General features: G+C 41.9%; 2 protein-coding genes across 5 annotated transcripts in view; one reads left to right on the forward strand and one right to left on the reverse strand.

Moving 5' to 3' along the window:
- Positions 1-2,769: 2,769 nt before the first annotated feature.
- On the forward strand, positions 2,770-12,805 carry ube2b (ubiquitin-conjugating enzyme E2B (RAD6 homolog)). Of its 4 annotated transcripts, XM_034550093.1 has the most exons (7): positions 2,791-2,961; positions 4,478-4,715; positions 5,508-5,588; positions 5,908-5,933; positions 9,602-9,691; positions 10,539-10,627; positions 11,789-12,788. In XM_034550093.1, exons 3-7 carry the CDS (start codon positions 5,563-5,565, stop codon positions 11,915-11,917), a joined length of 360 nt encoding a protein of 119 aa, XP_034405984.1. In that variant the 5' UTR covers positions 2,791-2,961; positions 4,478-4,715; positions 5,508-5,562; the 3' UTR covers positions 11,918-12,788. The 4 variants fall into 4 exon arrangements, with proteins under 4 accessions (XP_034405983.1, XP_034405984.1, XP_034405986.1 ...); XM_034550092.1 differs by lacking the exon at positions 4,478-4,715 and having other exon boundaries at positions 2,770-2,961; positions 11,789-12,805; XM_034550095.1 differs by lacking the exons at positions 2,791-2,961; positions 4,478-4,715 and adding an exon at positions 4,719-4,830.
- Positions 12,806-13,068: 263 nt separating this feature from the next.
- cdkn2aipnl (CDKN2A interacting protein N-terminal like) overlaps positions 13,069-14,465 on the reverse strand; it is a 1,749-nt gene continuing 352 nt past the window's right edge. The window contains exons 2-3 of the mRNA XM_034550096.1: positions 13,547-13,652; positions 13,069-13,467 (exon numbers count right to left, since the gene is read on the reverse strand). Coding sequence (XP_034405987.1) covers positions 13,462-13,467; positions 13,547-13,652 — 112 coding nt within the window. The 3' untranslated portion in view covers positions 13,069-13,461. The remainder of the gene's footprint in view (positions 13,468-13,546; positions 13,653-14,465) is intronic.

Consider the following 14,465-nt stretch of genomic DNA (forward strand, 5'->3'; position numbering starts at 1 on the left):
GTGTGTGTGTCTGTGCGTACGTGTGCGTGCATGTGTGCGTGCGCATGTGTGTGCGTGTTTGTGTGTGTGTGTGTGCCTGTGTGTGTGCATGTGTGTTTGTGCCTGTGTGTGTGTGCGTGCATGTGTGTGTGTGTGCGTGTGTGTGCCTGTGTGTGCGTGTGTGTGCGTGCATGTGTGCGCATGTGCGTGTGTGTGCCTGTGTGTGTGCGTGTGTGTGCTTTAATGACGCCTCTCTCAATAAGTTCTTTTATTTTTTATTTTATTGAAAAACAGATCAAAATGTGCCAGGTGGGCCCAGACTGTTGTTGTTGTTGTTGTTGTCGTCTCCCTGATGGAGCCTCCTCTGCAGCAACACACCATGTAATCATCCACACGTCTGCAGCTTCACATTGAAGCGGCCTGCTTTCCTTTTCTTCTTCTTCTGCTCTGAAACACTGAAGTCATGAAACAGACGATCGGCTTCAGACAATAAAGATCATTGTTGGTTTTTCCTCATTGCATCCATCACTTTGGGAAACCACGGCAACGATCCCGGCTGTCTGATGGTCATTTCCCTCCTCCTCAGGTGACCTTTCCTTGTGAGGTCACCTGAGGAGGAAACCGTGTTCTTATATATTTGTGTATATATATATATATATGTATGTGTATATATATATGAAATATTCGTCCCTGCATCGCTTCTCCATCTATCTCACCCTCTTTGTTTTTACATGTCATATCTGCGTCTCTATATTTAGTATATATATATAATACATATACATAGAGATTAGCATGCAGCAATGCGTCTCCCGGATACCTGAAACCATGACAACAGCAGGTTCGCGCTCCCATCCGACGTCTCGGCCGCCACCTGGCGTTGATGAAGAGGAGGAGAGCTCGTGAAGAAACTCTGAGAGACGAAGAGGAAAAAAAGATATATCTGAAACACACACACATATATTTATATATATATATATATATATATATATATATATATATATATATTTAACTACAGTCTACGAGGAGAAGGGAGAGACGACGAGGAGGAAGCTTCTCTTTCCTTTAAAAGCACCTTGATACTCCTTTCCTGCTTGTTCAGCATGAAGAGCACATTTCAATAGACGGAGGATTACAAAAACAAACTATTGTTATTGTTACAAGACGACGCTTTCTCAGTCCTCATCAGCCTGTCTGTCACTTTCTTCCCAGCTGAAACAATCAAGTGTCCCTATAAATAGCCCTGTTTCCTCCCCTAAGGGCCTGGTGTGAATGTCCTTTGCATGGCACGAAGAGCATGCGCTTCCTTTTGTCCGTCCGTGTGACCGACATGCTCTCCATACCCAAACGCCAACAGGGCGCCGGGCCTATTGATAGCCGCTCTCTGGACTCGCTCCGGGGGGGAAGCGGCCAAAGAGGACGATTAAATAGACGGTTATTTTTGCGACTCATCTGGTTGTATAGAAGTCTATGCTTCATGTGTTAAAGCTGCATTCTCTCTCCTGACCACCAGGGGGCTGCTCCTCTGGTTGTATAGAAGTCTATGCTTCATGTGTTTAAGCTGCATTCTCTCTCCTGACCACCAGGGGGCGACTCCTCTAGTTGTATAGAAGTCTATGCTTCATGTGTTAAAGCTGCATTCTCTCTCCTGACCACCAGGGGGCTGCTCCTCTGGTTGTATAGAAGTCTATGCTTCATGTGTTTAAGCTGCATTCTCTCTCCTGACCACCAGGGGGCTGCTCCTCTGGTTGTATAGAAGTCTATGCTTCATGTGTTAAAGCTGCATTCTCTCTCCTGACCACCAGGGGGCGACTCCTCTGGTTGTATAGAAGTCAATGCTTCATATGTTAAAGCTGCATTCTCTCTACTGACCACCAGGGGACGACTCCTCTGGTTGTATAGATGTCTATATAAATGACTTTACTTCTTTAATACAGCGTGATGTTCATTTATTAAATTATGGTAATTTAGAGTCAAACAGACCATAAAGCAGGGGATGCTTTAGGGCGGGGCTACAAGGTGATTGACAGGTTGTGATCACCATGTTGTACGGTGTTCGGTTGTACTTATAGCTCCACCCTCTTATGTCACTTCTGGCTGCAGATTGCAACGCTAAATGCTGAACTCAAGGCTTCTCTGCAGGAAGCCATGAAAAGCTCTTTGATTGGGATCCTAAAACTTACCAATTAGATTTAAGATCCTTTTAGATCTCAGGCATCAAACTCTCTCCTCTTAATCTTTTGGATCGTGCAGGCCGAGGGAGCGTTTGTTGTTTCCTTATCTTTGGTAATTACACATTATCTGGACAGACGGGAGGTTGTTTCCATATTTATTCACTTACCTTTCATTTATTCAAGTAAAAGTTCTTGATTTTGAAATTCTTTCCGTATGTTTTTGTTTTTTCTGCTTGTGTCTCTCGTTTGTTTGTTTGCACTATTCACTGCAAATCCTGCAAATGTCCCCGCTGTGGAACTAATCAATGATTATCTTATATTTATATAAATATATATTATATAAGAATTTATAAGAATTTGATCTTATTATATAATTGAGAATTATACAATTCTCAATTATATAATATACAATTATATATATAATGTATATATATATTACATAAGAATTGTGTTTATTTTTGTAATGTAATTGTCCTTTAATCTTATTTTTTTATTAATATTTATCTGTATATGCTGCAAATATTTCACCAGCTTTTTTTGTACGTTACATATTATAATCAACATTTATTTTTTTGCCGACAGGGTTCTGACGTTTAAAAAAAAAAAGAAAGGGGGCGGTAACCTCCGCCGGGCCAGCGCTGACGTCATCAGAAGCGGCGAGCTAGCCAGTTGTTTTGGAAGAAGAAGAAAAAAAAGAAGTAGAAGAAGAAGAAGAAAACACCGGATTTGTTTGTTTCTGCTTTAGTTTGTTTATTAAATAAAATACGATGTCGACACCGGCACGGAGACGGCTTATGAGAGATTTTAAAAGGTACCGCAACGGTTATATATATATATATATATATGTATATATATAAATAAATAAATATGTGTGTGTTTAGCTAGCAGCGTTTCGGGTAGCTCGCTCAGTTAGCTTAGCTTTAGCTACTTTTCGGATAATGCTCCATTTAAAGCTCTGGCTCCGACTCCTTGTGACATCAACTCGTTCGGTTTCGTGTTGCGTGCGTGTGCGTGCGTGTGCGTGACGCGTGTGGGCTTGACATGTGAATTGTTGAGCATTTTAAATCGCTTTTTTTGACGATATCCGTTGAAGGTACTTGTTTTTTTTTTTAATGCAGTGTTTTCTATCCAGGAACAACAACGTCTTGCTTGTTTGTTTGTTTGTTTGTTTATGAGCTACCAAAGGCTGGCTGAGTTATCTCAGGGGGCTTCACGGTACATGTGGCCGGATAAATGACTCGACAGACCGGCTGGCTGGTCCTCTTAGTGGTCCTGGTTGTGAGCTGGATGGGCCGAGATGTGTCCTCATTACCCCGCAGAGGGTTCGCAATGCTGCTGGTGTAAAAGTAACGTTAGGTCATTTCAACCAGTCAGCATTATGCACGCACACACACACACACACACACACTACACACCACACACACACACACACACACACACATCTCTCTTGGCAGCAATGTGGCTCCTAGATGATGTTACACAACACCCTATGTGGGGTCCACGGGTCCTCCTGCTCAATATTTAAGATGGCTTGATATGTGCCATCTCTTCTTAATGCTTTATTATCTAAGTATATATATATAAAAATATTCCCAGTATCCTGTAATTGATTATTTTTGTAATCAAACGTGTGATTGTGAGGACACGATGTGTCGCACCTGGCAAAGGGGTTGCTTGTAATACCTGCCATCCCCAATCTGCTGCCAGGCACCATATGGCATCCCACAGTGTGTGTTATTCACAACACACACACACTCACACTCACACTCACACTCACACTCACACTCACACTCACACACACACACACACACACACACACCTACCTGTCAGTGGAAAAAAGAAGAAGCTCCTAAGCTGTTCTACTAGGAACAGCCGTTGCAGCAGGGTGGACAAGGTGTCGCTGTAACTCTACGCTGCAGACCCCCCCCATCATGTTTAACAAACAGGGTTGACATGTTGACCCTGTGTGTTTTTTGATTTGTTGACGTCTTTGTTGCTAGGCAGGTTGCGCTCCGGGCCGTTTTTTTCCCTGGGAGCTAATGATTGTTTTCGTGAACGATTATTAAGCCGTTAATATTAGTTGTGGTTGAGTGCCGGACGAGTCCTCGTGTCGTGTTTTGAAATCGTCTTTTTGTTTATTTAGATCGATTAATCGTTTAATCCCATTTTTTGTCAAACACAAAAAAAAGCCCAAAGTTATCTGTTTCTCTGTTTCTGCTGCTTCTCTCTGTTTCTATCCTTCACGGGTTGGACTGTCGTGTCCCTACACGACTATTTAGAGAAGGCACCTCTTGACAGTTTTCACTATTTTCTTAATTTTGTTTGAGAAACGTCGGAGCTGAACGATTTGGGGAAAAAACTGATACGGCTCCTGAAGTCTGAGTTCCAGTTCTTCTATACCGAGCACAGCGGCCTCATCACCTCCTCTGCACCAGAGAGACGTGGAGCGTCCACGGCGCTCCTGGACCGGGCTCCGGTGCCGGTCCTCTGGTTTTGGTTAAGATCGGCGACGTAGAGCCGACGCACGCGCTCGTCGAAGGAATCCGGGAGCTTTTATTTTGAAGGGTTCGTCCAGCCGTCCGTAGTTAATCTGGAGAGCCAGAGGTCGTCTCGGGTCAAGGTCGACCCTGTGGCTGAAGGTCGACCCTGTGGCTGAAGCTCACCGGGCTTTGATCCTCTGGTCTGGGTACCGCGGCGCTTTCTCCCCATCCTTGTTTCCTCCCCCCTACCTCCCTTCTTCTTTCTCCCCATCCTTGTTTCCTCCCCCCTACCTCCCTTCATCTTTCTCCCCGTCCTTGTTTCCTCCCCCATACACCCCTTCTTCTTTCTCCTCATCCTTGTTTCCTCCCCCATACCTCCCTTCTTCTTTCTCCTCATCCTTGTTTCCTCCCCCCTACCTCCCTTCTTCTTTCTCTCCGTCCTTGTTTCCTGCCCACTACCTCCCTTCTTCTTTCTCCCCATCCTTGTTTCCTCCCCCTACCTCCCTTCTTCTTTCTCCCCATCCTTGTTTCCTCCTCCCTACCTCCCTTCTTCTTTCTCTCCGTCCTTGTTTCCTGCCCACTACCTCCCTTCTTCTTTCTCCCCATCCTTGTTTCCTCCCCCTACCTCCCTTCTTCTTTCTCTCCGTCCTTGTTTCCTGCCCCCTACCTCCCTTCTTCGTTCTCCCCATCCCTGTTTCCTCCCCCCTACCTCCCTTCTTCTTTCTCCCCATCCTTGTTTCCTCCCCCCTACATCCCTTCTTTTTTCTCCCCATCCCTCCTCATTTTCTTCCGCCTCTCATTTTGCCTTTTTACTGTTCTTTTCTCTGTCTCTCTCTCTCTCTACCTCCCTTCATCTCGTTCTCTCCATCCCTCCCAGACTTCAGGAAGACCCCCCCACCGGTGTGAGCGGAGCGCCGTCGGAGAACAACATCATGCTTTGGAACGCAGTTATTTTTGGGTGAGTCACGCTCTTCGCCCGACTCCACCCCGATAGCACAGAACGGCATGCTGGGAGATATTGTTGGCGATTGTTATTGATGAAGACGCAAACTAAATTGGGACTTTTTGTTTGTGATGCATCTTGGGACACAATTTGAATGTTTGTTAAATAAAAATACACAAGTGCGAAGAGCAAGAAGCAACAGAAGTTTAAAATAGTTCCAACGGAAATATGAAACTTTTAATTGGCGGCTTTGACACCGACTGAACGTGAGGAGTGAATACAAAGAAGGATGGAGAGAGGGAGTGTTTTATTAACCCTCTCTCTCTCTCTCTAGGCCCGTGGCAACACCGTTTGAAGACGGTAAGTTCTCTTTGATTCATCTCGTCCAATAAGGTGGTGGCTCAGCGGGCGCCTCCGTTTCATCCCAAAGCTCTGGAAACTCGTGAAACGTTAGTGTAGGTGTGCGTCTACCGCGACCTTCAGGGGTAAAGGTCACGGTGAGAGAAGAGTGAGTGTGTCTACGTCTGACAACAAGTTGACTCGCTGTGCAGTTCAGACTGAACCATTTAAAGTTATGTTTAAAGTTATGTTTAAAGTTACATTAAAACCATGACGTTAAATAGCCGATTTTCACCCTTTTTAATAAAATAGTCCCTAAATGATTGTGTGCCATGCGACAGTGATGAAGAGGATGCAGTCATCATCATCACTGAGGATCTATGCACACATCTATACACACTATGCACACATCTATACACACTATGCACACATCTATACACACTATGCACACATTTATGCACACATCTATACACACTGCACACATCTATGCACACATCTATACACACTGCACACATTTATGCACACATCTATACACACTGCACACATTTATGCACACATCTATACACACTGCACACATTTATGCACACTGCACACATCTATGCACACTGCACACATTTATGCACACATCTATACACACTGCACACATTTATGCACACTGCACACATCTATGCACACTGCACACATTTATGCACACATCTATACACACTGCACACATCTAAACACACTATGCACACATCTATGCACACTGCACACATTTATGCACACATCTATACACACTGCACACATTTATGCACACATCTATACACACTGCACACATCTATACACACTGCACACATTTATGCACACATCTATACACACTGCACACATCTAAACACACTATGCACACATCTATGCACACTGCACACATTTATGCACACATCTATACACACTGCACACATTTATGCACACATCTATACACACTGCACACATCTATACACACTGCACACATTTATGCACACATCTATGCACACTATGCACACATCTATGCACACTATGCACACATCTATACACACTGCACACATTTATGCACACATCTATGCACACTGCACACATTTATGCACACATCTATACACACTGCACACATTTATGCACACATCTATGCACACTATGCACACATCTATGCACACTATGCACACATCTATACACACTATGCACACATCTATGCACACTATGCACACATCTATACACACTATGCACACATCTATACACACTGCACACATTTATGCACACGTCTATGCACACTGCACACATTTATGCACACATCTATACACACTGCACACATTTATGCACACATCTATGCACACTATGCACACATCTATACACACTGCACACATTTATGCACACATCTATGCACACTATGCACACATCTATGCACAATATACACACATCTATACACACTGCACACTATGCACACATCTATGCACACTATGCACACATCTATGCACAATATACACACATCTATACACACCTATACACACTGCACACATTTATGCACACATCTATACACACTGCACACATTTATGCACACATCTATGCACACTATGCACACATCTATACACACTGCACACTATGCACACATCTATGCACACACTGCACACATCTATACACACTGCACACATTTATGCACACATCTATACACACTGCACTCATCTATGCACACCGCACACATTTATGCACACATCTATACACACTGCACACATTTATGCACACATTTATGCACACTGCACACATTTATGCACACATCTATACACACTGCACACATCTATACACACTGCACACATTTATGCACACATCTATACACACTGCACACATTTATGCACACATCTATACACACTGCACACATTTATGCACACATCTATACACACTGCACACATCTATGCACACCGCACACATTTATGCACACATCTATGCACACTATGCACACATCTATGCACACTATGCACACATCTATACACACTATGCACACATCTATGCACAATATACACACATCTATACACACTATGCACACATCTATGCACACGTCTATGCACACTATGCACACATCTATGCACACTATACACACATCTATACACACTATGCACACATCTATGCACACATCTATACACACTGCACACATCTATGCACACTATACACACTAATATACACACTATACACACATCTATGCACACTATGCACACATCTATGCACACTATGCACACATCTATACACAATATACACACATCTATGCACACATCTATACACACTGCACACATCTATGCACACTATGCACACTTATATGCACACTATGCACGCATCTATACACACTATGCACACATCTATGCACACTATGCACACATCTATACACACTATGCACACATCTATACACACTGCACACATTTATGCACACATCTATGCACACTATGCACACATCTATGCACACTATGCACACATCTATGCACAATATACACACATCTATACACACTATGCACACATCTATGCACAATATACACACATCTATACACACTATGCACACATCTATGCACAATATACACACATCTATGCACACATCTATACACACTGCGCACATCTATGCACACTATACACACTAATATACACACTATACACACATCTATGCACAATATACACACATCTATGCACACATCTATACACACTGCGCACATCTATGCACACTATACACACTAATATACACACTATACACACATCTATGCACACTATGCACACATCTATGCACACTATGCACACATCTATACACAATATACACACATCTATGCACACATCTATACACACTGCACACATCTATGCACACTATGCACACTTATATGCACACTATGCACACATCTATACACACTATACACACATCTATGCACAATATACACACATCTATGCACACATCTATACACACTATACACACATCTATGCACAATATACACACATCTATGCACACATCTATACACACTATACACACATCTATGCACACTATACACACATCTATGCACACTATACACACATCTATGCACACTATGCACACATCTATGCACACTATACACACATCTATGCACACTATACACACATCCATGCACACTATGCACACATCTATACACACTATGCACACATCTATACACACTATACACACATCTATACACACTATGCACACATCTATGCACACTATACACACTTATATGCACACTATACACACATCTATACACACTATACACACATCTATACACACTATACACACATCTATACACACTATACACACATCTATGCACACTATACACACTTATATGCACACTATACACACATCTATACACACTATACACACATCTATGCACAATATACACACATCTATGCACACATCTATGCACACTATGCACACATCTATACACACTATGCACACATCTATGCACACTATACACACATCTATGCACACTATACACACATCTATGCACACTATACACACATCTATGCACACTGCACACGTACACACTTTTTGATGCCTGTAATTATGACTCTGGTCCGGCAGGAGAAACGCTGACTCGAGGTTCGTTGCTCTCTCCGTTGAAGGAGCAGCTTCGAGCCGGCTGCACATGTTCATCTGTACTCTCCTCACAAGATGACTGACCCCCCCCCCCCCCCCCGTCTCTCCACAGGAACGTTTAAGCTGCTGATAGAGTTTTCCGAGGAGTATCCAAACAAGCCTCCCACAGTTCGGTTCGTCTCCAGAATGTTTCACCCAAATGGTAAGCGGCGCGTTTACTACGGCCTTCCCAGTTCCTCTTCCTCTTCCTCCTCCTTCGTCCACCATTCAAATTAATTCAGGAAGTCGAGTCTGTGTCTCCTCCTTACGGGCGCCAGTCGCCTCTTGCCGTTCAGGAAGAGATCTTCAGTTGGAAATTGTTTTTTGTTTTTTTTCCACGTATGTTAGCGGTTGTGTATTAATTTGTGTAAACGTTGCCACGTTTGAACCTATAGTAACCAAAATTAACGTATTTAGATGTTAAACGGATCAAACGGCGTCCTGCGGGTCGGTTCACGGGGCGCAGCCCTCAAGCCTGCAGAGGCCCAGCAGGGGGCGCTCATGGTCTCAGTGGGAAACTAATAATACAACATAAAACATTCCAGACTTTTCCCTCACACGTGTGATCATTAATTACTTATTTACTTTACTCTGCTGTTGTGGTCTTAATGAGAGAAAGGGGGAGGAGCTTCCTCCTTTACGGCCTATAAACAAATTAATTGATTAATAAATAGATGTATAGACATATAATTAATAAAAATGCGTTATCGGTCTGATAATAACTAATAATACTTAGATTTACTGAACAATGTGGGTTGACTGTTGTTTCATGGGCTGTTTGGGAGTTTTGTAGCTGACGCATGTATTTAAAAATGTTTTACACAGCAACATTAAAATAAATATTATTATGAACTGTTTAACTTCCTAACATTACCTCTAAATACTAACGTCGTCATCACGAATGCAATCTTACTTTCCGAATCATTTGAAGTGAGTGTTTAGAGGACTATGAAGTAAAAGGTTACCATGACGACTGGAGACCGTTGTAATAACTGCTGTCGTCTCTCCAGTGTACGCAGATGGCAGCATATGTTTAGACATCCTTCAGAACCGCTGGAGCCCCACGTACGACGTGTCGTCCATACTCACCTCCATCCAGGTGGGTTGGTTCCTCTTCTTCCTGTTCACGACGTCGGTCAAACAAAATGCACGAGAGACGGAATAAATCAAATCTATATGTATAATAACGGATATTTAGGTGACTGGGTTATTCAGAAGAGAAAACGGCCAATCGGAGCGTCGGAAGGTAGGTAGGTAGGTAGGTAGGTAGGTAGGTAGGTAGGTAGGTAGGTAGGTAGGTAGGTAGGTAGGTAGGTAGGTAGGTAGGTAGGTAGGTAGGTAGGTAGGTAGGTAGGTAGGTAGGTAGGTAGGTAGGTAGGTAGGTAGGTAGGTAGGTAGGTAGGTAGGTAGGTAGGTAGGTAGGTAGGTAGGTAGGTAGGTAGGTAGGTAGGTAGGTAGGTAGGTAGGTAGGTAGGTAGGTAGGTAGGTAGGTAGGTAGGTAGGTAGGTAGGTAGGTAGGTAGGTAGGTAGGTAGGTAGGTAGGTAGGTAGGTAGGTAGGTAGGTAGGTAGGTAGGTAGGTAGGTAGGTAGGTAGGTAGGTAGGTAGGTAGGTAGGTAGGTAGGTAGGTAGGTAGGTAGGTAGGTAGGTAGGTAGGTAGGTAGGTAGGTAGGTAGGTAGGTAGGTAGGTAGGTAGGTAGGTAGGTAGGTAGGTAGGTAGGTAGGTAGGTAGATATATGGGTAGATAGATAGATAGGTAGGTAGATAGATAGATAGGTAGATATATGGGTAGATAGATAGATAGATAGATAGATAGATAGATGGATGGATGGATGGATAGATAGATGGATGGATGGGTATGTAGATGGATGGATGGATGGATGGATGGATAGATAGATGGATGGATGGGTATGTAGATGGATGGATGGATGGATGGATAGATAGATAGATGGATGGATGGATGGATAGATAGATGGATGGATGGGTATGTAGATAGGTGTAGGTAGGTAGGCAGGTAGATATATAGATACCTACTTTATTAATCCTGCATGGAGACATTTTTTGGCTCCAGCACCTTTTATATATACAGGTAAGCAATAAAATATAAAAAAGAAAAAATGCCCAATATATACAAAAGAATAATATTAAATCAAATTAACTTGAATACACGTCATTGCGTACGGGGACAATATTCCACCCGATATTTAACGCTGAGGAGACGATCGATATTGTTTCTGATCGTCGTCTCTTTGTTCTTTTCAGTCGTTGCTGGACGAGCCGAACCCCAACAGCCCGGCCAACAGCCAGGCCGCGCAGCTCTACCAGGAAAACAAGCGCGAGTACGAGAAGAGGGTGACGGCCATCGTGGAGCAGAGCTGGGTGGACGTGTGAGCTCCTCCTCTTCATCACAGTACTCCACTCTTTCATTTTTACCTCCATCGAGAAAGAAGGAAAATAAATAAACAACAGCAACTATATCAGAGGAACTCAAGTGCCACCCGAGGAATAACAATAATAATAATAATAAAAAACAACCGACCCAGAATGGACGTCGCCGCGCTCGCCAATTCATCCGAAGGGAAAACAAAACGAAGGCGGTTCAATCAATCTTGTGTTTCTTGTCCTTCAATTTTTTTTTTATTGCATGATGTGAAATAAGTTATTGCTAACAGAATTTGTAATATATCTTTGTTTGTTTGGTTGGATTGATGCAGTTAGTGTTTGGAGTTTTTACACTTTTTATTTAAATGTTCTTTCTGGTAACGGAGAACAACAATCCCCCTTTCGTAGTTTCACGACGACCAATCGGATCGCTTCCAGCACGTCTGATCTTTTAAAGAGACGCACCGTGTTTCTCTCATAGGCCTTTTCCTTTTTTTATTGGTTTGTCACAGATCAAAGTTTAACTTTGGCGAACAGAAATTAGATAAAAGCAGAACGACAGTCGAATGTTGCGTCCTCAAAATGACGCTTTTGGACTCTTTTCCCAGAAAGACTCAATCAAGTCGTCCCGTTTTATTTTTTTACGTGAAACACAATTTTAAAAAGCGAGCATAATAAACCGCTCCAGATAAATAATCCGGGGTCGGGGGAGGGGGGTCATCAAAAAAAAAAAGTTCTGCTTTTCTGACAGAGTGAGAGGTCGTGTCGTGGCTCGCGATTTTATTTCACCGGAAGAATAAAAAAAAACCTCAAACAAAGATTTTTTGATTTAACAAAACAAAATGTATACTTATAACAATATGCTGTATAAACATAATAAAATACATTTTTCAGAGTTTGAGACCAGTTTCTTGATTATTTTTGTTTTAAGTTAAGATGTTTGATTAACAGTTCGCCCTCATCTGCCCTAAGGATGGTTTTCTGTATTTTTATTCTTTGCTTATGGATTACGGTTGAATAAAATATTTTTTTAGAAAAGGTAAAATAATCAAGATGCTAAAAGAAGCCTAAACTGAGAAAATGAACCAGCTGGACACCGTGTAGACACTAATGTCCTCGATTGTTTATTTACACGGAATCACTATGAAAAAACAAAACACTGCCAAGATAAAGAAAGTCTTTTATTTTACTTCAGGATGTCATCTTTCATTGGAATTAATTATAAAAACAAACCTAAAACAACGGGTACGCTTAAAGAAGTAAAACAAGAAAGTAAAAAATGACACTCATACATGTACAAGTAAAGAGCTGCGCAACACAGTCCTTGGCTAAAAGATTTGAGATGTTTACACATCTGGGATTTAGAAACGTGTGAGACCACGTAGAACCATGAGAGAACACGTAGAACCATGAGAGAACACGTGAGACCACGTAGAACCATGAGAGAACACGTAGAACCAGGAGAGAACACGTAGAACCAGGAGAGAACACGTGAGACCACGTAGAACCATGTGGTCCGAGCTCCGCTTCATCCGACATGACGGACTTAGTCATCAACTCTGATGGAAGAGAAAAGAAGACATGAATGAAGGATGTGTGTGTGTGTGTGTGTGTGTGTGTGTGTGTGTATAGACAAACCTGCTGCTTCTTCATGATCTCGTCTCTCATCTTGAAGACCGGCGCGTCCTCCACCACGACGCCTTCGCCCATCTCCTTCACTTTCTCCAGCAGCTCCGTGTTGTACCTGAAGAGGGAATGTCCCGTTAATGTTATTGTTATTATATTGTTTAAATGTTTTAGGAGCAACAATGTCTGCGCACTTTTAGACATTTTAGTGGGATTTTATCCCTTCATGTCGGACATTGAATTGGCCAAAATATTAACCAAAAAAAACCCTGAAAAGATGAATTGATATTTAAAGTAAGAATAAACATTTTAAAGTTCCAAAGTTATAATAATAAAAAATATTATTATTATCTCTTTAAAGTCATGCCATGAACAAATGATACTTTGGTGTTTTAGGACACTTTTCCTTGATTGAAATTACTTTTCACGAGACTAACTGAAGGCTTTTTTTTGCATCATCAGTTCTCTAAATGTATTAGAGATGTGTGCAACAATGGTGCGTTATTTTATGAACATAACACAAAGGTCGTATATTATAAATGTATTGATTATCTTTGCCAAATTCTATATTCACACATACCTATTTGGTGTTTAAAGACTTTGATTTTTTAAATATATATATATATATATATATATAAAAAATATATAAACATTTAAAAATATATATATATATATATATAAAAAATATATAAAAATGTTATATAAAAAATATATTAAAATGTTATATAAAAAATTCCGTTTAAGATATTATACATGTGAAATTGTCGGATAAAGAATATAACAATTACAAAGTGTAAAGCCGTTTAGCAGTGTCGTCTTCCGGCCACCGGGGACAGCAGCGAGCACATCTACAGCTCATAAAGGAGACGAAGAAGAGTGCGGTTTGTTTTTACACGCATTATAAACACAACGTGCGTAACTTTTAGACGCG

The sequence above is a fragment of the Cyclopterus lumpus genome, chromosome 14 (genome assembly GCF_009769545.1).
Source record: "Cyclopterus lumpus isolate fCycLum1 chromosome 14, fCycLum1.pri, whole genome shotgun sequence".
NCBI classification, from domain to species: Eukaryota; Metazoa; Chordata; class Actinopteri; order Perciformes; family Cyclopteridae; genus Cyclopterus; species Cyclopterus lumpus.

Bases quoted from the DNA above. Each gene is read 5' to 3' on its own strand.
- ube2b (XM_034550092.1), top strand. From the start codon at position 2,918: ATGTCGACACCGGCACGGAGACGGCTTATGAGAGATTTTAAAAG. The intron at 2,962-5,507 runs GTACCGCAACGG...CATCCCTCCCAG, and splicing joins CTTATGAGAGATTTTAAAAG to ACTTCAGGAAGACCCCCCCA. The intron at 5,934-9,601 runs GTAAGTTCTCTT...GTCTCTCCACAG, and splicing joins GGCAACACCGTTTGAAGACG to GAACGTTTAAGCTGCTGATA.